The sequence below is a fragment of the Onychostruthus taczanowskii genome, unplaced genomic scaffold (genome assembly GCF_017590055.1).
Source record: "Onychostruthus taczanowskii isolate IOZ18803 unplaced genomic scaffold, ASM1759005v1 scaffold3, whole genome shotgun sequence".
Classification (NCBI taxonomy): Eukaryota; Metazoa; Chordata; class Aves; order Passeriformes; family Passeridae; genus Onychostruthus; species Onychostruthus taczanowskii.
The window spans coordinates 5,598,680-5,621,971 of NW_024500349.1; the positions used below are offsets into that span (position 1 = coordinate 5,598,680).

At 37.9% G+C, this 23,292-nt stretch overlaps 1 protein-coding gene across 1 annotated transcript in view; it reads right to left on the reverse strand.

Annotated features, from left to right (window-relative positions):
- CUBN (cubilin) overlaps positions 1-23,292 on the reverse strand; it is a 143,639-nt gene that overhangs the window by 26,191 nt on the left and 94,156 nt on the right. The window contains exons 43-56 of the mRNA XM_041408539.1: positions 22,844-23,027; positions 21,333-21,507; positions 20,116-20,294; positions 18,108-18,317; positions 17,679-17,819; positions 16,010-16,191; positions 14,251-14,422; positions 13,117-13,323; positions 9,937-10,086; positions 8,965-9,086; positions 6,874-7,099; positions 4,772-4,959; positions 2,416-2,572; positions 1,021-1,170 (exon numbers count right to left, since the gene is read on the reverse strand). Of these exons, the coding sequence (XP_041264473.1) occupies positions 1,021-1,170; positions 2,416-2,572; positions 4,772-4,959; positions 6,874-7,099; positions 8,965-9,086; positions 9,937-10,086; positions 13,117-13,323; positions 14,251-14,422; positions 16,010-16,191; positions 17,679-17,819; positions 18,108-18,317; positions 20,116-20,294; positions 21,333-21,507; positions 22,844-23,027 (2,443 nt within the window). The remainder of the gene's footprint in view (positions 1-1,020; positions 1,171-2,415; positions 2,573-4,771; positions 4,960-6,873; positions 7,100-8,964; positions 9,087-9,936; positions 10,087-13,116; positions 13,324-14,250; positions 14,423-16,009; positions 16,192-17,678; positions 17,820-18,107; positions 18,318-20,115; positions 20,295-21,332; positions 21,508-22,843; positions 23,028-23,292) is intronic.

The window sequence follows — 23,292 nt, forward strand, 5'->3', positions numbered from 1 at the left end:
AAGAAATTACATAATTACTGTGGTTTATATTTTATTTTAAAAAATTCTTAAAGCAGTGGTTTGTATTAGGGTATGAAAGAAAAATTTCAGATAAAATCACAGTCAAAAAAAATTTTTATCTCAGACCTAAATTAAGTCTGAACCAGAATACTTTTGAATTCAAAACAGTCTAGAAACTTAAAAAGAAAAGAATACTGTTTTCTGTCTTTATTGTTGGGTTTGAAGAAAAATCCAAATCACACAACCCAACTTAGTATCAAATTACTTACTATCTCTTTGACTAGTGACTTCAAGGGCACCAGATTAAGATGGCCTTAAAATATGTGATGCCACTCAAGTAGTTTGGACATACTGGTTCCTCTGTATTATCATGGCATATCCACACATAAAAATATGATCTTATCAAGCTTGAGAAAGCTTTACCATTCACACCAATGCGATCAGGGTACTATACTTATTATTTCTTGGCCAAATGCTGCCAAATTTGATTATCGCAAGAGGGACTTTTGTTACTGGTATATACAGGGTAATCACTTTTATGCATTTCCCACTGTTGTAGTCTTTCACCTAATTTCATATTTCTGTGTTCTTACATCCTTGTAAAACATCTGAGTATATTTATATCTATTTTATCTGTTAAGAAATAGATGCACTGAAAAGCAAAACAGTGGGCCTAAGATCAAAAAGACTGTAAGACTCAGTGGCAAACAAAGAAACAAACAAAAATGCAGGAACAAAGACCCAGATTAACCACAATCACTTTTATATTCCAAGAAACTGATAAATTCCCAAAATCATTTCTGCAATATATTCAACAGGCGAAATCTCTCTTCATTCTTCTGAAAGACTTCAGTCACTCAAAACCTGACCCTGAAAACTATAAATGTTCATCTGTAAAAGATTTTCTGAATGGGCCAGCAACTTGCACCATCAGTGCTTTTCAATGATAGAAGACTTGCATGTTTTCAAGTAAGAAATTACACTTCATAGTGCAGGTTGAAATTATGAAGAAGAAGTTACCTTCCAAGTCAAAAGTCTCAAATTCTAGGATCACCAGTGACTGTGGTCCCTGATCAATAATATAATTGCAGTTCAGGTTGTTATCATACTGACTAGGGTAGTTTGGAGAGACAATAAGACCTTCAGGGCCCGTGAAATTTACTCCACATCCTGCAAACAAATAAATAAAGCACAGTTATAATCCTGGTGATAATACTACCCTGGGTTTGCAGTAAGAAACCAATAATGTACACAAGGACCTCATGTCTCCTGGTGAAAAAAACAGGTAGAGTATCACATACCATGATGGCAAAAGCAGCTCTTACACATACCCAGAGCAGTGTTTTGGGAAGCATAGGGCCATCCCACCTAGAGTGTCACACTCTTGGGTAAGAGTAGCCCATAGGCCCACAGCCCTGACCAGGAGGACACAGCACTGCTGCTCCTGTGGGTGTGGAGCCTGCACATTTCAAAATCCCTTAGTAAATACCAAGGTGTCTGAATTAGAAGGGGTGTTACTGGGGCACAGGGGCCTTATTTGAAAAAGCCCACATTAGTGTAAGTGGTGCCATTCTTGCTTCATGCCTGACATCCAGGAGAATGCAGTCTGCTGTAAGGCCACCTCTGGATTGCTTTGCTGTAGGCAGAGGCAGGAAAGGTTTACCACCCAGAAGTTTTCAGGCACACAGAACAGTTTATTTTCATGGAGCTCATTTGGATCCTAATGACTTGCATGGTGTTTGTTTCTCTTTTTGAAGACAAAAGCTTGAAAGAATGCAGTGCACGGTGAAATGCTGGTAGAAGATTAGGAACCGGCATATGAAGCCTGTGACTGTCTCCACTAAGAGATTGTTAGATGTTACTGACTATGTTAGTGCAAACATTATAAAAACAAAAGTGGTTTCAATTCAGAATTCTGAATGCTTCAATGAAGTTTCCCTCAAAGCACTTAGTTGCTTGCTGGTTTTATCTGAATGCCGTGAAGGGCAAGTGGTTTCCTTTGGCACCATTCTACAAAAAACTCAAGCAACCAACAGCAGCTGAGCAGCGCCTTTTCTACTTCTGGTGGGTTTGACCATCACAAAGCATATACCATGGTTAAACAAATGTCTTTTTAAGAAAATTAAAGTATGAGTTTCCATACAGTTTAACTATGAATTTTTAAGATTTAAAGCCTATTCATACTTTTCAGCACACTGAAAAGGCAAAGGTGGCTGAGAATAACTACAAAATTAGAGCTGCATCTTGGGCAAGTCTGACACTTGAGTTCATTGCACTCAGTATGGAAACTCTTGCTTTACATATCTGGGCAGAAGCTTCAATGCCTTGTTGGACTGGGGTCTGAATTGCTACACACAAGTCAAACTAATCCCAAATGGACTAATTCAGCAGCCATCTGGCTTTAATATTACTTACTGCTTGTGAAGGATGCTGAGAAACCTGGAGCAGGAGCATCCTGAGACTGAAATACTGTAGTTATCACATTGTTTGGAGCAACAACAGGATCAGGAGCTGAGCTTCCGCATCCTGTGGCTAACAAAGCTGCTGCTTCTTCATTATTTCCTCTCCACACCTGGCAAGGACAGATTGGAAATGGTTTAAAGCTTTCAAAGTCTAAGTAGTTTGTGGAACCCAACAGGAATTACATATGCAGTTTTTCTTTCCATAGACTAAGGGTAGGATTCATCTCACAGTGAATCTGAGTGTTCTGAATTGGAGCTAATTACTACAGTCAGTGGAGACAAAAAGGTTCCTCCAAGGGGTGAGTCACAGTGAATAACTTAGGTTGCCAGGGACCACTGAAGTGCATCTGGGGGTCATTTACTTGAAACCTTGCTGGTAACAGAGCAAACATAGATCAGGTCCAGGGGACAAGAGAAAAATATTTTATGCCTATCATTACCTACTTTAATTTCATCTCTGCTTACTTAACTCCATACAACATATGAATATGCATATCTGTGTATACAAATAATTATTACAGGTAATACTTATGTTATTCAGTAAATAAAAATCAAAGTTGTCATGCTAGGTTAATACATAGGCATCAGATAATACCTAGTGTTGCTAATATTTTTTTAAAATTTATTTTGCATTTACTTTTTCAATGACAAGTATCAAATCAAGTAAAGGGTTACTATAATAACTCTTTCTAATAAAGAAAAAAACCATGATGTTTTAAAGTATTACTTCCATTGTACCAATAGCTAATCAAGCCATTCATCCTAAAAAGCACATGCAAGTTTAGGTAGGTATTTAAGGGAAATCCTCTTCAGGTAATTATTTAAATATCTGCTTGAGGTTCACAGTTTAAGTGCTGAATTTCAAGACAAATGTAAAATGAAACACAGATATAAATGTTTGATGTTTCTAAATATTTAAATATTTTTCTGAATCAGGGTATTTATTGACAGGATTTAAAATGTATGTTTAAATAATGAATTATTTACTCTAATTATAAAATTATTTTTGTTGATGTGTTTGAACAGTTTTTTACTGTAGTTTATACCCAAAAATATATAATATCTGATTTTAAAAATAATGTGTTTGAAGGAAATTGAGTGGAACTAGTACAACCACATGAAACTATGATTTCTCCAAGCAACCATGCCAGAAAAGAAAGGGTTAGCCAAGGGTTAGTTTGTAAGTGTAAGCATATGAATCACCTCATTCATGTGACCAGGTGTGTTTGAGGCAACAAATGCTCAAAGGATTAATTTATACAGTCTATAGCCAAGCCAAGGTTTTGCAAAATCACTATTGATTTTGGATTACTCTCTTTTGGCTGCTCAGTTTGGAATAAATGGAAGGAACTTACATTGTTCTGCAGCTTTGCAGACATATTCATACATTTCAAATTGCACATTGGGAAAAGGAAGTGGACATCAAAAATTTCAGATCTTTCTCTATGAAGAAAATCTCCAATTGACATAGTTCTGCTTATGTCATTCAGGGCAGTTTAGGAATTTAAAATTAAACACTTTTACTGAGTAGCATTAAGACTTTCATATTAGTGAAATGCATTGTAACATTGCATCAATTAATTGCTGGAGCAGGTTATGAAAAGACAAATGTAATCCCTCTGGGGAGTTTTTCACAGCCTTAAAAAATGAGTGCAACTGTAAGTTGGTTGGTATAGATCAGATGTACAGCTGCTCAAGCCTTCCTACAAACAAATTATGTTTGCCCTTTATTTCAAGTGGGAGTTGTATTGCTGGGGAGAAAATGAGCACAAAACCACTGAACATATGCCAAATTCCAGAGAAAAAAATGACACTGAAAAATGCAAGACATGTCCACTCTATTCCATTGCTTTGAAAACAATGGTTCTTGACAACATATTAAAGATCAGATTTCTATCTTTGTTTCTGGAAATTAAAAAAAGAAGTGCAACCTGGACAGTCTAAGTACTTATAAAGGAGTTTGGTAGAATTATAGTGTAAATTTCACAGGTTTTTTTCTTCACTGGAGTAATTGAAAAGAACTTATCTTCATTATTTATTTTCTCATTATTTTCTGATTCTGAAATAATGTATGTCTTTTTGATATTTTTCGGTTTTGAGGATGCATGTAGGCTGGTGGTTCCACCTCCCTGATGGAGGTGCAACCTCAAGAACCAATGAAAATTAAAATTTTATACAGGCCAGTTCACAAAGCACGCAGAAAATTGACTATATGATACAAGGACTTTAGTTTACATTTCCCAGATTTTGAGCCTTGACAGTCCACACCATAACAAATGCAAAACAGGGATCTGAAATCATTATTTTACCTTCACATAACTGGTCTGGCAGCTTCCATTGCTATCTGGGATCTGGAAGTTCCTGTGGAAGTTCACCTCCAAGTGTTTGCTTTCATGTGTAATGATGGTCCATGTGCATCTGCTGTTCATGGGGAAGTTTTGAGGCCAATGAGGGGACTTGATTGTACCATTATCTGAGTGAATGATTCCACCACAGCCTGGAAAAAATAGCAACAGATGGAAGAAATGTTCAAATATTTTTGAGTGGTGTTCAGCTTTGAATGGTTGTTTGCTTCTGTGGCTTCAAAAGTGAGAGAGAAAAGCCCTGATACTCACTGAAACTTCATTTACCCCTCTTGATTTTCTTTCTCCCACCCCTGCAGCAGGGAGGGAGTTACACTCTAGAGGTGTCTCTTTGTACTTCACTTTATTTTCTTCACAAGCTCATTCTTGCCACTTCATAGCCTTTTACAAGGTCCATCTATAAACTCCTGGCAATTTGAAGTGAATATTGCTTTGAAAGAGTGCAGGGGTCAGGAGTACATCTGACACTGCAGGTTCCCCACACTCCACAGCATGCACGTTGTGACAGAGCCATTCAGAAAAGCACTCTAGGGACAAAAAACAGTCTAGTGATATATCCTTTTTTCTTCTCACTCTGCAAAATACAAATATTGCAGTTCCACATGTGAATCTGATCAAGCCACATACATTTACCCAGGGAAAAATGGTGACTTCCCTGGCCTAGGCAGCCCTGTGGATTTCTGTGGAATTATGGGATGGGCTGAAAAACATGCCTTTAAAAATTGCTAACAGATTCATTTGTAAAGGGGGATAGCTGGTCATGGCTCTGTGTCAGCTCATGATTTTACACAGAATAAGTTTAGTTAATTTGAAACATATTTGCAAATACCATGCCAAGAATAATTTATTGGAGCTATGTGTACAGTACTAGCAACCCCTTTTTATTTCAGATACAGTGTCGTAAAAGAATGAACAAAGGGCAAAAAAAAAGTTTTCTAATATCCTAGTTTTTTCCTCTTAATTTAAAAAATACATAATAGCTTTAAAAGGAAGATGTTATTTTTCATTCTTCTCTGTTAGAAATGGCAATTTTGTTTAGAAGGATGTGAAGCCAAGTTTTGGTCACACATACAGAATGCAGACATGGAGATTCTCAGTGAACAAATGAGAAAAAAGCTCAAGAAAGTAAACTAGATATATATGTGAATGAAAACTCTCAGACAGAATACTGTCTATGCACATGGCATGTGTAGGCTAATGTCTGCTACACCATTGAAGAGTGGGCTTCATTACACATGACATCTCAGGGAACAGTGTCAAAAACTTGCTGAAATGACAGTGTATATTCATGCAAGCACAGACTATTGCTGTGTTTAAGAAGACACTCCATCAGCTAACTGGGTGAATACAGCTGCATCATTAGTGGACAGAAAGATGATCAGGATCAGCCAGAAGGTTTGCAGCTGGAGGCGACACTAGGAAGCATATGCCAGCTCTGTACTGAGCTGGCATTTCTGTCAGCTGTAATTTCTGCTGCAATTTCTGCCCTGCCACCATCTGCCACATCTACACTTACCTTTAGTCCTTTAATGACTTCCTGAAGTACACTGCACAAATGGTAAGCTACAGAGTGGTAAAAATTTCAAGAGAAGGAAGGTAGGTTTGAGAAATGTACCATTCAATCCTGTGTGTATACCACTTTCACAAGTGTACCAACATCTCCATCACAGTGCAAGAGTTCTAGGCTGTTGTCACATGTGCTCTTAGAGAAGTTCTGTTTGCCTCTCTGTTTTGGAACTCACTTCTTCCTAGTTTTAAGTGTATAAACCAAATCAAACTGTGGAACAATTGTTATTCATGAAGTGAAATGTCTCATAGTCCTTGACAATAGACACCACCGCTGGGAGCATAATGGTGATGGTTTCAATTTACAGCCATCAAGAAATTGCCAGCAGGAGGTTTAAAAAGTACAAAATCAATCCAAATTTGAATTCATTGTGTAAGATCAGAAAGCACTGGATAAATACTTAATTTTTTTAGAACTGGTTTCTTTCAAGGATCCTGAAGATTATGTCATGCCTTTCTTTTGTTCTTTAATGCAAACTTACCTAAAGATTCTGCTGTCCATGTTGCATAAAAGCCACCTCCTTGAACAGAGTGATCAGAGTTAAAGATGATGACTAGCTTGTTGGAACCAGACCGAATGATCCCAGGTGAGTTGTTTCCACAATACGTTCCTATGACAGGAGAGCCTGGAGAGCCACCATTCAGGATAGTAAGAGAATCCCACTTACAAAGTGCATGATTTTCAATGTGGAAGGCTGTAAAAGTAAGCTGCAACACACAAAGGTGACATTCAGTTGCTAAAACCAGTCATTCTAGGGAAGGGTTTAAAGCAATTCCAGACAGATCCTGTAGCCATTGTGGCACAAAGATTTCTGAGTACACTCAGAAATCTGACCCTCACTTTATGATGCTTTCCTGCAAATATGATTGGAATCTTGCCACTATAAGTAACAGCAGCTACTTAGCTTGAAGACAGAAGTGGAAGAGGAATTCATAGGTTCAAAACTGGCATCAGTGTGTCTTCACCATATTTTGAAACTAAGTATGTGCTTCAAAACGGTGCTGAGTATGTACAGGTGTTAAATCACTTTCCTGCATGCAAAGTTTCTGCTCATGAAATATAACTAGCTATGCAAGCAGAAAGCCTTGGATTCTTTTTTTTTCCTTCCTATTATTTTGAATCAATAATACACTAACAGTTGCTAAAAATAATGTTTATTTCCACCAAAACAGACACAGTTCTGTAGTTCATTCCCATGGGCCTGGATGCACCACATAAACAGACTGGGCTGGACAGGCAGCTCCTGACCCTGTCTACCTCCCACATTGATGCCATTTGTCCTTGGAGAGATATGCTCACACCTGGGATTTCCAGTTCAAACATTTAGATTGCTGTTTCTCTAAACTCCAGGATTTGTTGATGCTGAAATATTGATGTACACTAGTTACTGCCTGGCCCTTTTTCCATCAGTTTTGGATTTTTTAAAGTAAGTTTTAAGAGCAGGATCTTTGTAGAAAAGTATAGCAAACATACAGGATTTTTTCCTGTACCTTTTGTGTATCTTCATTTCCAAAAAAACCTGTCTAAGACTAAATAAAAATTTAGCTGTAATAGTTTAAATTCAGAACTTTGCCAGCAACTGAAACTGGCAGCTTATACTGGAAAAAATTAGTCTGCCTTCACTGAGTATGCTGCTACTCAGTCCTTTTGAAACAGAAATCTGCTTTCATCTGATTAAAATTAGTTCTGCTTTAAACTAGTTTGTGGATTAAATAGAAATCTTGTGTTCTACTAAAATAAGACTGTATTCCCTGAAATACGTACATAGGCAGGGTTCAGAATATCAAGTAGCAGAAGAATTAGGACTGTGGGTTTGCATTTCTAACCTTTGTAGTTGTAAGCAAGGAAAACATGATAGGGAAATTAATGAAAGACATTGCATATGAAAATCTGCAATGTGTTCCCAAAAAACTGCTTTTCAGATATTTTTCTGACCTGAACAATAAATGTCACTGATTATATTTGTGTTTGAAAGAATCAGTCAAATAATTCAGCGAATTAAGTTCTGTACTGCTTGGTCATAAAGGTGCTTAAATTGGTCTGTCAGGAGTTTGACTCAAGAAAGTTGCACATCAGGCAGACTTTTAATACTTATTGGGAAATTGGAGCAACATTTCCTTGATTTAATTTGTACCAGAAATCATATTATGTTCCAGACTAACCAGTAAGACACAAAAGTAACTTTCTAGCGGCATGAAACTTTCCTGCAGAGAAGAAAACTTTCCTGAACTTTCCTTCAGCCTCATGTTTATTCTCATGATAGTGAGAATATCCATGAACATCTAATTAAATTAGTTACTTCAGTTTTGTAAACATAGCAAGTTATTGTTTAAAGAAGTCAGTGCAATGTTTTGAGGTCAAGTAATACTAGGGTTCTTCTGTTTTTCAGGAAGGACAATCTTCAAACATTTTGTTGCGTTTTTTTCATTCCCTCTTTTAGTTAAAATCAATGGGAAGATATTTAATTATTCCACATTTCTGATTTTACAAATTGTCTCAAATCTGTTCCTCAAAACTCAGAAGGTACTTCTCACACTGTCTGCTGTGCATCCAATTGTGACAGGTTACTCACAGTGATGGTTTCGCCTTCAGGGGCTTCCAACACCCAGGAGCAGTGATTCAGACTGCTGTAAGGCTCTGGGTAGTTAGGGCTTGAGATAACTCCCCATTCACCTGACTGTACACCACCACAGGCTGCAGAAAAAAAAGTAACATTTCAATGCATTTTCAGAACACAACACCATAATCAAATGAATGGAAGATTATTCAGCTTGTAATAGTAATAAAATATATTTAGGATGTACTGATGGAGTTAAATATGAACAATTTATCTGGGAAATTCCAAGTTTTAAAATCTTAGTCATTGAATACTGAGGAAAAGGATGCAATGACTTTGAAACTTTGCATTTATTCTGATGCTCAATATATCTCTGCAAAACCTCTGCCAGCTGACACATCTGCCTCTTCCACCTTATCGTGCATTTGTTTATCTCACTCTTAAGCAAACCAGCACCATCCTTGGACCAACACAATGAAGTAAAAAAGTTTCTGATGGGTCTAGATAAGCCCCAAGACTAAATTCAGCTGTGACAGGAAGAGTAGTTGTTCTGGCACATAAATGGCAAAGTGGTGTAATTTGCACTGATGCAGCTTCAAGTAGATTTCAAAATGAGTGCAAAGGTTCAAGCAGCAGAATGCATTTCAGCTCTGCTAGCACTCCAGAGACCTATCTGAAGTAAGTCAAACTTGGCTGGTATTACCTGTTACATCCCCATTCCCAAGAGCAACCAGCTGCTCTGAGTGTTGCAAAATCTCAAATGTGGTTTGGGGAATGCTAACCGTGAGGCAGAAAATAAATCTGAGAGCTCCACTGCTAGCACATGCTTGCTTTAGAAGATATAAATAGCGGTTAGCACAGTGTAACTTTTGAGGACCTCTTTGAGAGTTGATCCCATCACGACTACACTCCACATCACCAAATGACTGGCAACATTCCCCAGAAGTGCCTCAGTCAGCCAAGGCAGCAGTCTTTCCAGCCATTTACCTTCAAAGGTGTAATAGGCCAAGAATCCTTTATCTTCTGTGTTTTCATCACTGACAAATTGTACCCAGACACGGGGGGCAGCTATAACTAGTGGCACAGATGGTGCATCCTGACCACAAAGTCTGGCTATTAGCTCTCCATCAGCATCCCCTAAGCAAAGGAAAAAAAAGAAACAAATAACCACAGCACTTTTTGAGTTCTGAAAGAGCTGCAATATCATAAAGGAATAGTGCAAACATGCAATTCAATCTGTTTTGACATGAAAATGGAGAAGAGCACATATCACACTTAGTAACTGGTTATTTCTTATGGATAGAAGAGGATGTTGCATTCATTGTTGGGATCTAAATCTTGGCAACAAGAAAGTTCTCTCCAAAGCTATATCAGTGACCCTTTTAATAGCCTGGGCTCCTTTTCTCCCCTCCCTGCCATCCTGCACACTTTCATAACAGACATATCAGACACACAAAATCCTCACTGCTCTGCCTCAAAACCACAGACCTTTTGGAGTAGAACAGTGGAAAGAGATGGTCTAAGGACCATATCACATGGACACCTATTGAACCTTTGTTTTTGTAACATCTTCATTAAAGTCAACAGGGACTTTGAGTTTTCTACTGTATAGGGATGTGCACCATCCATGAACTTAATAGTGAGCATCTCTTTCCCAGGGAACTCAACATATTGTTCTCTGTATGGCAAAAAAACCAACCAAAAAACAGCATTTGCTGAAATCTTTGAAGCCTAAAAGGAAAGCATAACACAGGCCACTGTACTTGAGTGACACTGAATGTTTGCTCAAGTTGGTGAGCTTCTATCCATCACATTGATAAAAGCACCAGTTTGTATTTATTACTGATAAATTCTCAGGAGAAAGAAAGTAAGTGAAATAGCGTTCCTCATGACATCCAGGCAATGCCATTCCTAAGTTCATTTCTCTAATAATAGCAGGTTGCTGGTCCTAAAAGTCTCCATTCAAAATCAACTCCTAGCTCTGCACTAAGTGGCTGGCTATTTTTGTGAAGAAGGCAGTAGAGCAAGAGTGGGAAATTTTGGGTGCTCTTCAAAGCCTTTTCAGAGTTATTCCAAATCATGGGTTGGTTGAGTAACTTCACATTTCCATCATATGCAAGGGACACAAGTCACCATTTGAAATGCCTTGAAGCACAAGGAAGAATAGGGACATATAATAAAATTCTATCATGCAAAGTATGCAGGGAAATGGTACAAACTGTCTTGGTAACATGCACTAAAAAATTATATTGAAGTGTACAAGCAGAAAACATTAATGATAAATTGTGTTCAGGAAAAAGTAGTAATAACTACTTTTAGCATTGGTATGTGAAATACATTTTCATTTTTGAACATTTTATGAGGTGCATAACTATGTGACAGATGTCACTCAGGTTACTCAGTCTCTACAGTGTGAAAAGTGATACCGATCATTGCTTTCATGAATGGCCAGCTGGCTGGAGATCTAGGCTGTTGATAAACAAAAAAAGAAAACAGAAATATTGTGCTGTCACATTTCATTCAAACTGAAGGGAATGGTCTGAAAGACAAAATGAAGAGTCTTCCACAAAAGCAAAAAGTTCGGAATATATTTCATTGTAGCAATATGCTCAGCTGTTACCATGTACAATGCACGTGCATGATAATTTCATAACTTAATACCTTACCCTAAATAATTATTTAGAAATACTTATTTTATCTATTTAGCTTAAATATTAGTCATTGAATTACAGTCAATTCTGCATTTAATTTTTTTTATTTGAGTGCCATGAAGTGTGCTGTATGAGCATCACAAAAGAATTTTGCACATTTCAGCTCAATTTGGGGTCTCAGGTAACTTGAAGTAAAATTGGTGTAAGTATGCATCTGCTCTGTCAAGAGTCTTCAACAGCACCTGCCTGAGTTTAGTGGCATTCTGCACTACTGCATCTCAGTGCTCATTAAATGTTACTTGTCAGCATACACAGATGAATGAAGGCATTCTGCTTTTGACACCAGGCTAGCTATGAAATTGGAGGTCCATTAGTAGTGCTGGAATGGAACTGGTATTTAGATGACAAAACTGTAGAACAAAGCAAGACCACACTTTCATCCTTTTTCTTTGATTGCATTGCCTGGAGGCCTGAGGTTCATGATAAAGTGAGGGTAGCAGGAATGGATGAGTAACAAAGCAAATATATTTTACTGTTTCTTTCTCTGAGTTTTTTTTCTATTATTCCCAGCTCCAATGCATACATGGGAGAGAACTGTTAGGCTACAGAGCTATGCAGGGTCTGGCTCTACACAGGACAAACCAATGCTATACAACCAAAAGCTCTTGCTCAAATGAGTGCAAATAAGGATGGGACAGATTCCTGCTCTCACCCTTTTCACATGTTCAGAAAGCATTTCCTGGTAAATTAAAACCTGCTGTCTCTGGGACTCACAGGTACAGCCTTTCCATGAAGACAACAGCTGCAGCTTTCATACTACATTTGGCATTTGCTGAGTGACTTTCATGTGACATTTCCACTTGCTTACTTTTGTGGCTAAAGTTGCTCAAATATGCAGAGATATCACTAGTGCATTAATCCTGTGATTTTTTTTTTCATTTAAAATGCTTTAGTCTGTGTTTTGCAACGTATTCTCACTGGAAATAAGGATTTCTTTATGGAGAGTCATCTTATAGAATACAAAAAATGGACGTGAAGTGGGTTGCAGTCCAGAGGCTATGAATAATTCAAACATTCTTTACTCCTTTCCTGCTGTCCCTGGAGATATTTCAGAACCAGGGAGAGAATGGGGAGTGGATCAAATAAATTATTTTTATTACTTCAAATGCCATCTCTCAAGGTAAATGAAGTGAAATTCCTACTGTCCCTTGTAAAGAGAGAGTCAGGTGAGTATTGCAAACACCAAAACTAGTTATCTCTCCAAGATGTCTATCCAGTTTTCAATTTTCTCCCCTGAAAGAACGTGTGACCAAATCCATGCATCAATTTCTCTGGTGATGAAATCCCACTTCTTCTCATGAATGCAACATGGAAGGCAGGACGTGAACACTCTCAAATGGACAGATTCTACAAGAGCTACTCCCTGCAAATATATATGAATGAGATTTGGCACAAACAGAGGTGGACAACCAGAATCCTGATAGGCTTCATTCATTCTCCTGCTGAACATACAAACCTATTCGTAGCTCTAGGTAGTCAAACTGGCAGTTCTGGTGATGCTCCAAGTGGAAATCCTCAAAAGATATATAAATGGATGAATTATAGTGAGAGGGATTTTCAATGATCCATTCACAGCTCAGGTTACTTGTGTAATTTCTGGTGCCATCATAACCAGGAGAAGAGAAATTCCCACCTGCAAGTGCCATCAGGATTCCACCACAAACTGCAGAAACAAAATATGGTTTATTTAAAAGTAGTAATAATTCTTGCATGAGAAGAATTCTTGCCCCTCTTCATTCAGTTATGCTTATATCAGAAAGCACATACTGATTAGATCAAAACCTTTTCCATCTTCTAACTTTTTTATAATTTACTGTACAAGAGAATTCTTCCCTGTTTCCCTGGAATTTATTGGCAAGCCTTTAAAAACACACATGTAAAGCAAAGAACAATTATTTACAGGATCAAATAAAATATTTCAGCAGTGCTATCAGTATAACAGGCATTATTTAATATTTTGATAAAATCTCACTACAGCTTCATTTCAGTATTGCTCAGACCTACCTCATTATCCAATTCTAGGCTCAAGAGAAAAAAATTTCATGGAAGATATCCTCAATACCATATTAGATGCTTGAGGTGGGAGTTGGAAAATAAGTTCAAAAGGCTCAAGGATGCAGTAGTAAGGCTCTGCCAGCTGCCTCCTCTCTGGAGGCTGAGCTTGCAGAAGTAGGTTAGCTGCACTCTTTCACAAGCTACAGTAAATTAATTACCCCCCTGAGTAATAAGGAAGCACTTGAATTATTCAATTTATCTATAGCACTATGCTTTTTGAAACTTTTAATGGAATAAGGCCACTTCAGACCATCTCTTACTCAAGACTCTGTACAAAAAAATAAAACAGTAGGGACAGCAGGGACTGTGATCCATATAAAGGCACATGAAGTCCATTGCTCACAGAGATTCTCCTTTTTTTTCCAAGTTCTTTCAGCTAATTAAAGATAAATACCTAGTCCACCCCAGAGGTGAAAGAGAAAAAAGGTAACAGAGATTTGTTATCTGTTTAGGTAATTTTCTTTATATGTGCCAGTACTCTAGCTATGAAATGACTTACCAGAGATCAATCACTTAAGTCAAAAACATACACTACCTGCATCTTCACTAGAGGTATATGAGACACTGAAGCCTCTGGCTGCACGGGACATATCTGTCACCAAAATGACTTTCATTGTGTTTCCAGTGGATTTCACCTCAGTGCCTGGATTTACCTCCCCACACAGCTTGGCCAGCCGGGGAGAGTTTTGCTCAAGGCCATTGTAAACCTGTGGAGATAAAATAAACTCTTATGACACCAATATACAGTCTTATGAGCATCTCCTGTATCATTTAAGAATGTTTACACTCTTTAATACAAAATTCACTGATGCCCCTCACAAGGGGTTAGTTCTCAAATCTACCCAAACCTTGCAAAAAACTTTCATTGCCTTGAGTGGATGAGGGCTTGAAATAAACATCAAAATAACTTGCTTATTTTGGTGAAATGCAAACACATTCTCTTCCTCTCTCTCTCTCTCCTTTTTCAAACAGAAATTGAAATTTTTTATTGAGAAGTATACTCTGGTTTAGCTCAATATTTATACATTCAATTACTTAATAATGCCAGCTACTGATCATATTAATTTCATTTCAAGTCATCATCTTTTAAAGCCAACATGAGCTTTATCAAAATCTTCTCCAGCATACTGAGTGCTGGTAGGTATTTCTGATTATTTCAAACATTTCACTTTTTGATGATCCAGGGATATTTTGCCCCTTTTCGTTCATACGCCCTTTAGCCTAGGAATTAATTTCCTTCTTTCTACTCTGCAGTGCAAGCAAGGCAGAAATTATGTTTCCCACTGAGACTTGGAATATATTAGAGTACTGAAGGCATAAAAGCCAGCAGGAAAAATTTTCCTTTAAGAGATCATTATCTGGTGAAAAGCCAGCTGCTAAAGGTTTGTCTAAAGCATGTGTGAAGAAAAAAAAGGGAAACATCATCTACAAACCTCAAGGGATGAATGGCTGCTTCAGCCCCCCATGCTTGTACTTGGATTGGCTTCTGATCATCCTGCAGTTAATTCCTGTGTTTGCACTGCTTAGCTGAACAAGTGGGAAGCTAAACTCTACCTCACATTCCTGCAATTTCAGAGGAATCATATTTTTGAGGCATTTATAAACCTGGCCAGGTCCAGGTCTGTGTGCCAGGCTTGAAATTTTTTTCTTTAAATAACCAGAAATCAAAAATAAACATGATAAAGTAACCAATATCTACCTTTTTTTCAAGATGGGGAGTGATATACAAGTAATGTTTCCTGGGGTTTCTCTATCTTTAGTTCAGAGCAGCCATTTGCTATAGTCTCTGTCTTTTTCTATGTTTTGGTTGGGGTTTTTTTTTGGTTTTTTTTGGTTTTTTTTTGTTTTTTTTTTTTTTTTTTTTTTGTTTTTTTTTTTTTTTTTTTTTAAATGAACAGCAAAAAGTAACAATAGCAGTAGATATTTCCTAAGTCAATAAAACCTGGAACTGACTGATGGATTTTGTTTGCCCAGAAAATAGACATTGAAGATGTCTCAAAAACCCAAGAATTTTTTTTTCATAATTGACATAAAGACAACTCCAGCAATTCCTTTAAGCCGTCTACTCTGCCTGGACCACAATTTCAAAATTTACATACCCCAAAACAAGGAGATGATTTTAGATGTTCTGCAGAGATGATTTTCTCTCATTTATCTGCTTTCCCCAGCTTAAATTACGATTTTTCTAAAAACTATATGTAGACCTGTAAGTGACTTTTCAGCTTTATTTCATCCATTAGTTCTTCATAAAGGGATTAGGAAGAGCAGTTTCTGACTCTACACCCAGTACTCACAGCCACATAATCTGATGAGCAGCTCCAGTGCTCTTCAGTTTTCATGTCATTAAAGGTTAGGATCACACGTCGGCCTTCTTCCACTGTGATCCTCCATTCACACACTCGGTTATGTGGGTACAGGTTGGGATAGTTGGGTGAAGTAAATGTTCCAACAGATGCAGTAAGATCCCCACCACATTCTGAAATATCCAAATATTGGTACACTTCTCAGAGTAAAGCATTGCTTACAGAATTGTAGCCAAAAAAAAAAAAAAAAATCAATACTGTGAGAAAAAGAGATCCTGAGAGGTTGATTTGATTGCCCTACCCTGTCCATATGTTACCCTGTCTAAACAGCCAAGTTTCTGCCAGTCTTTATCACTAAGTCATAAAAGCAGCTGAGTATTAACTCACCATAGCAACTCCTTTTAGTCTAATTGTTAATATTTCCTTCTCTGAAGAGCTCATCCCAGGCTTCAGAAGCCTGGGAGACCCAGAGGCTTTGATGCCATAAGATACAAGCCTCATTGTGGCAAGACTGAGACATTTCTGACTTTCAGAGTACTGAGCAGAGCTAGACAGAACAAGCAGAGTCATAGAGTGGCTAATGATGGAGGATGTATTTTTCCTATTCTGATTAACAGAGGTAGAGAAAAAGCTTTTAGGTATTTTAGGCAACACTTTTCACTACAGTTATTTTTTGCTTTTCCTATCTTTGTTATGAATATCAAACTGTGCTGTAAGGGAGGAACACTGAAGGTCTTGGATGTGCACAGAGTGCATTTTTTCTGAAACTTATGGTAGAATTTTAACAGCTTACTCTCAGTTTCCTTTTAAAATAGAGAGATATTGTTTAATGATATGTAGTGGAAGTCCCTTTCCTCACACTCACAGATTCTGCAGGATAGTCAGATCTCTGCATCCACCTGCATTAAACTTTTTGGTATTAGAGTTTCTCTTCTAAGTTTGCATAATAAGATCCTAGGCGTGGAATAACATTCTTTTGGAGTTTGTTTCCCCCTCTGTTTTATTTCAGAATCAAATATGAAGAAAGCTTTCAGCTTAACTTTTAAATGAGCTGGAAGAAGTTAAGAAGGGTTGACAGGACACTTTTCAACATTACTATTGCAAAGAATTTCTAAAAAAGTAACCATATTTTGGTAGTACAAGCATTGCATGGACATTGAAGACTGTGAAATAAGTGTGAAGCAGGAGTAGGTCTCAGTCCTGATTAGAGCAGCTCTTTGAAGTCATTGTGCTCAGGAAAAAGGGGCAATGAGCATAAATTGAAACACATCAAATTTCACCTGAACATATAACACTTTTTCCTGTGAGGGTCATTGAATACCAGAATAAGCTGATGTTTCTTATTAAGAGGGATATGGGGAGGGTATGTTAGGACATCCCTTGACTGACTGTTGAAGAAAAAAGTTGTGGAAAAGTGTGCTTCCTTGTGCCACTAATGGCAACATCCATTATAGCAGGAGATTGCTTCCTTCACCAAGATTCAGCTCAGCTACATTTTTGCCAGAGAGCTCTCTATTCATACTTCCCCCAAGTTTAAATTTAAAAGCAAACACCCATCACTTCAAGAATAAGTGATCTACAATATATGCTGTATTACTGCAACTGTGGTCTGTGGTATAAGTTGCTTCCTGAGAGCATATTTCAACCCTACAAATCCAACCTTCGGTACTGGAATCAAAGCGCAGTCTGAATCCCCGGGCATTGACTGATCCATCAGTGACAAACTTGACATAAGCAAAACTGTCAGAGGTGTCCACAGCATCAGGGAGAGTATTGCCACAGTACCTGCCCAACAAATTTCCTGCAAAAATCACATAGAGAAATTCATATCAATATATTATTTATATGTATATTGAAGGGTCACTTTACAGTTTAATTGGACAGGCAGGAGTAAACTAGTGGAATTGAATTATTGCTGGCAAATAGAAGGGGTTTTTTTGCCTTACTTTGGCCATCAAGCAAGGCACACACATACTGCACATTGAAAAAGCTCACATTATACCCAAAGGGAAATGCTTTCAGGAACCTCAGGTGAGGTTTCCTAGTAGTACTAGGGAGGGGAAGACAAACACTGAAATAATTCTCAGACCAGAAGCATTGTATTCTCGGATCTCCACGAAGTCATTTGTGCACTCAGCAGAGCTTTGAATGTCTAGGCCTTCTAGTCTGATGGTAAGATAGTGGCCCCTGGGACCCTGCAGAAACCATTCACACTGCAGGTTGTCTTGATAATGAAGGTCAGGATACCCCGTGCTTTCGATGATTCCAGTTTGTCCTATCACTGTCCCACCACAGGGAGCTGCAAAAGGAAGAATATTATTTGATTGACTAAAGAACGTCACAGAGATGATCTTTCTCCTACATAAGACTTACAGGTAAGGTACAACTGACTTGTTCTCTAACTGTGGTAATAAGACAAGAATTACCTTCCAATTAAAAATCTTCCATGTTCTCAATCTAATTCAATCAGTCCTGGTTGCTGTTATGTTTTATTTTTTTCACACCCCCCGATACCTACACACACCCTGCCATTGCAAACATCCCTTTCTCTCTTTCATATCTCTTATAATTTGAATAAACTCACAGTTTTCAAACTAATTCCTTTCTATGTCCATATTTACCAGAAAAGCTTGCAAAGATGCAACAGGTAAATTAAAAAGAAATGAAACTTTCTAAGTGTGGATCTCAATTTTTTTGTGACAGACAAAAGTTGACTTCTGGTTTAGGTCAACAGTTGTAGTTCAGACTCCCTTTTCCTTTCATCCCTTCCCATTCACTTCTTGTGATGCCTTAGTGAGTAATCACTGAACAGTGTGTAAAACAGCTATTAATTTTTAATTATCTCTCTCTGAACACTCATTTCTCTCCAGTACCTGCAAGCATAAATTTGTAGTAATAAGGCATACAGCAAACATGCTTACAGGCACATGGTTTGATTCTGGGGTTGGTCATACATAGGTCCAGGAGCTGGACCTTGATTATCCTTGTGTTTCCTTTCCAAATCAGGATATTCTATGATTTCATGAAACAAATATTCCCAGGTGGCTTTTTTTAGTGGATTTTGTGTCTGTTAGTTACAATCTTTCCATGGCAGTAACAGTTGTGTTCATACTGTCAGTTCTGTGAGTCATTAGTGCTTTGTTTCAGGATGACTGGCATTCAGCAAAGATGCTGTAAACCTGTTACAGTTAGATGTAAATTATGACTTCATATACTAATAAATATATGTATATATGCAAGCTTCTTCAGTTTTCGCATTCAGAAATATGACAGCACTCTATTTTGGCTTTAGTGTTTCAGATCTAATGCAATGAGCAAAATCTTGTACAAAACAGTATAGTTCACTACTTTGCCTTTGAGAAAATAACAGTCCTAAACTTTCCTATATAAGGGATACTAACTAATGGCTGTTATTCTTTGAAGATTATTGACATTATCAAACTCAAAAGAGTATAGTAATTCTGAATCTGATCAAGGACTATTTTTTCTCAAATTTAATTTTTTTCTAGTGCTTTCTAGCCCTGTTTTTGCAGCTTTAGAACAAGTGACTAAAGTATTTCTTTCCCAGATGGCAAATAATGGTTCTCATAGCTCATTCCTTTTCTAGTCCATTATTATGCTGCCCCTGTTTATCTAGCAGCTTTATTATAGACTGATTTGCATTTACATAGAGAAGCTCCTAATTTGTTCTTCTACTGCCAGTTCTCAGTTGATCTTCACTTTCCCCTTCAGAACCCTGCTCATGAAAGTGACACTAAGTTTGCAGGCTGAAAATCAAACCATGTTACGTGACTTTATCCCCACTGACCTTTTTCCTACTGCTCCTTTGACAGCTGGCTTTGACAAGCGGTTATCCAGTAGTTGTTTCTGCTACTGCTGGTCTATGAGCTCTTTCCTATTAATATTCCCCTAATTTTCAGCTCTTGCTAGATGCAGAACATGGTGATACTCTGATGCCTTAGCTCTAACAGTAACTGAAAGAGGCATGTTCCTGTCAGCCTGTCCCACAGGTCTCATTTAAGCCCTGTTACAAAAGTCTAACACTTGAAACCAAAATCTTCTCTAAAATCATAGAAACTGATAAATGCAAGTATTACCAATGGAGTATTTAGCATTGAATCCCACGCGTGTGGCACTGTTGTCAGACCTGAACCTCAGGTACATGACAGCTCCCGAGGATCTCTGTGAGCCTGGCACCAAACCTCCACAGAGCTTGGCAATGAGGGGGGCACTGGAGTCAGCACCGCTGCGCAGCTCTAGGTAACTGGAAGTGCAGCTGGAACAGGAGACAATTTTCTTTTCAGTGTATGGCAGTAGTGGTTCAAAATCATTCCAGTATATGCACAAAGCCATGAAGATCTAGTGAATTAGATTGGTTTCCATGCAGTGTGACCAGGACAGAATCAACAGGATCATAATCCATTGCAGTTATGTAATAATTGAATCAAAAGAAGTGCTAGAAACATTGAGAATGATTCATGTAAGACTCATTCTATGATCAGATCAGATCTGACAAGAGGAAATTCTGGGTAGGGATATGAACAGCAATAGCAAAGTAGTTGTGATCATCTTAAATGCATTTTTTTGGCAGGGTTCAGATTCAGCAAATATTCCCTATTAGTCTCACTAAGAGGTGTTGAATTAAGGGACAACAAGAAGAGAGATTAGGGGAATAAAAATTCAGTTCTGGGGTCTAATTAGGTGGGCATACAAAGACCCAAAATATCTTAACTATAAGCTTTGCCTTCAGAACGGTGCAGCGTCCTGGAAGCCAGAAAAGACACCTTTGGGATTCTCCATCCTTCACTATTTTTCCTGGACATGGTTTCACAGGCTCACCTTTGCCTTACAGCCCCTATCAATGAAGCTACATCAGCTGGAAAATAACCTTGGTTTATGATCCAGGCAGGGAGTACAAAATGTGTAAACCCTCTGCAAACGAGCTGCCAGGCAATGGAGGAGGGAGGCAAAGTGTCATGGTGGCAATCCATTAGCTTTAAAAGCACCTGAGAGTCCAAATTACTGAAAACCTGAATATGAAAGGACTACAGGGCACAGATTTAACAGAAAGAACCTTTCTATCATGGATGTTTCCACTTTATCTTTCATACTAATTTCGGTTATGCATTGCAATGTGCTAGGAATGTAAACCAGTGACCTGATAGCTTCTGTGATCTCTCAAAAATTTCTTAACCCCATTTGAGTTTAAATAGAGAAGTGTTTGTTCTCTTGGAGGAATTAGAGAAAGTAACAGAGAAGGAAAAATCAGAACGGAGTCTTGAAGAAAAATAGGCAAAACAATGTGGATGTATACTTTGGTGAAGGTTCAATGTAAAACTGATCTTCAAATTGCAGCTCTACTGCATGTCCATTGGGAGCAGTTATGGTCCAGACACAGTCAGCATGTGGAGGGTAATTGCTCGGATAGTTGGGGGAAGATGTATATCCACTGGGGTTGAAATCATTGATATAAATGTTCCCTCCACAGGCTGGGAAAGAAAAGATCACCAGTAAAAAACAACATGAAAAGGAAATAGGTGAGGCATCAAAAATATGACTTATCACTGTATTCCAACACAGTTTCCTTCTGATGTCATATATTCACATCAAAAAACAAATGCATTTTATTGCTTGCTGTGGGAAAGCATTTTAATGCACTAGAATCCTATATTCCTGTGCTCATTCTTACCTAGTCATCCTCATTTCCAAATGTTCAGGCTCCTGAATTGAACTGCTATTACTTCTTCATTGGATTGCTTATAAAACAAGAAAAAACCATGTTTCTTGCCTTGTTCCTATGCCAATTCCCAAGAGGTAGAAAGCCCACAAGTCAGATCCATTAATATTTCTGTCAATCATTCCCAACTTCTACTTTCCAAGAACTGAAATGCCTGAGATAATAATGAATGTGTGAGGAATGCCAGTCAGAGCAAACAGGAAGGTTTGTTCAGGTCCTTTACCTGACAAAAATATCTTTATTTTGACCAGGACCTTTCTGTCCCAAACTCCCTCTACATTCTAGCAATACTGGTTTAACCCTGGGCTTTACCCAGTTTCTAAGAATTGAAGTGGTAGAAATGCTATTGTACAGCTTCACCTATTCCCCTCATGAATTTTCTGAAATAATGCTAATTCTCTGGGGCAGCAGGGAAAATTGGCAGAAATCCAACACTTACAGATTTGAGCTGATTGACAGGTTGCCTTAGTTGTTTAGATATTCTGTTTAACAGGTCTCCAGGTGTGCCAAGTGGTGTCTGTTATGAACACAGTGAGATAACTGCAAAAGCCAAGTTTGTGATTTCCTCCTGGGACCTGGGTCTCTATTTTGTTCATTCTTTCAATGAAGTTAGCTTTGGCAATTCATGTTATTTTCTCAGTTAGGAGTCAAACTTTTGAGAAATGTTGCCACCTTTCTAGACACACTACCCTGAAAAGTTCCTGACTTCATTTAGTGCTTGCACTGGGTACTAAATATTCAAAACAAAGTTCTTGTTTCCAGGAGATTTTCCTTTCCTGTATGAATTTTTAACATCTCTTCCTAAATGTAGATGCTACTTCCCTACTAAAGGGTCTTGGTGTTTGTTTTTGTTTTTTTGTTTTTGTTTTTTTTTAGTCTATGTTTAATATTTCCAGGTTCTGTGACCTGAGCCTGATACTCTTTAAAAAGGAGAAATCTGAGTGTCAGATCAGAAGTCATACAGTACAGGACATTTTTGCAGACATCCGATTTTACCAGGGTTGGGACTTAGAACAAAAATATCCTTGGACAAACTCCAAGTTACATGTGTATAAGTTGCAGAATTTAAGTTTGTTACCTAGACTTACCTAGACTTTTAGCCTCATATTTCAGTTTGAATCCTTGACCCTCATTGCTACTGTCAGAAAAGAAGCGGACAAACAGCTGATTGTCTGTGGTGTACATGATAGAGATGGGGCTGCTTCCACAAAAACGTCCATTCCCTCTTGCAGACACCAAAGGTGGGGCAGCATTATCTAACCCATTCTTCAGCTAAAACAGAAATTGCTGATGTTACTCAAGCAAACAGCCTTGGAATGTAAACTTTGTGCACACACCATCTTAATGCTTCCGGCCACAGGGGAAATTAACTACTGATTAATTAATGCACATTAATAAAAAAGAGTGAAAGAGTGAGATAAATAGAAATATCTTTGGTATTTCTCTTTTGGTGATTGCACCCCATGACATTTTGAGCTGCTCTACTGACACAGAAATCTGTAAGATTCAGTAGCTTTAATAGCTTTGAGGATGTGGT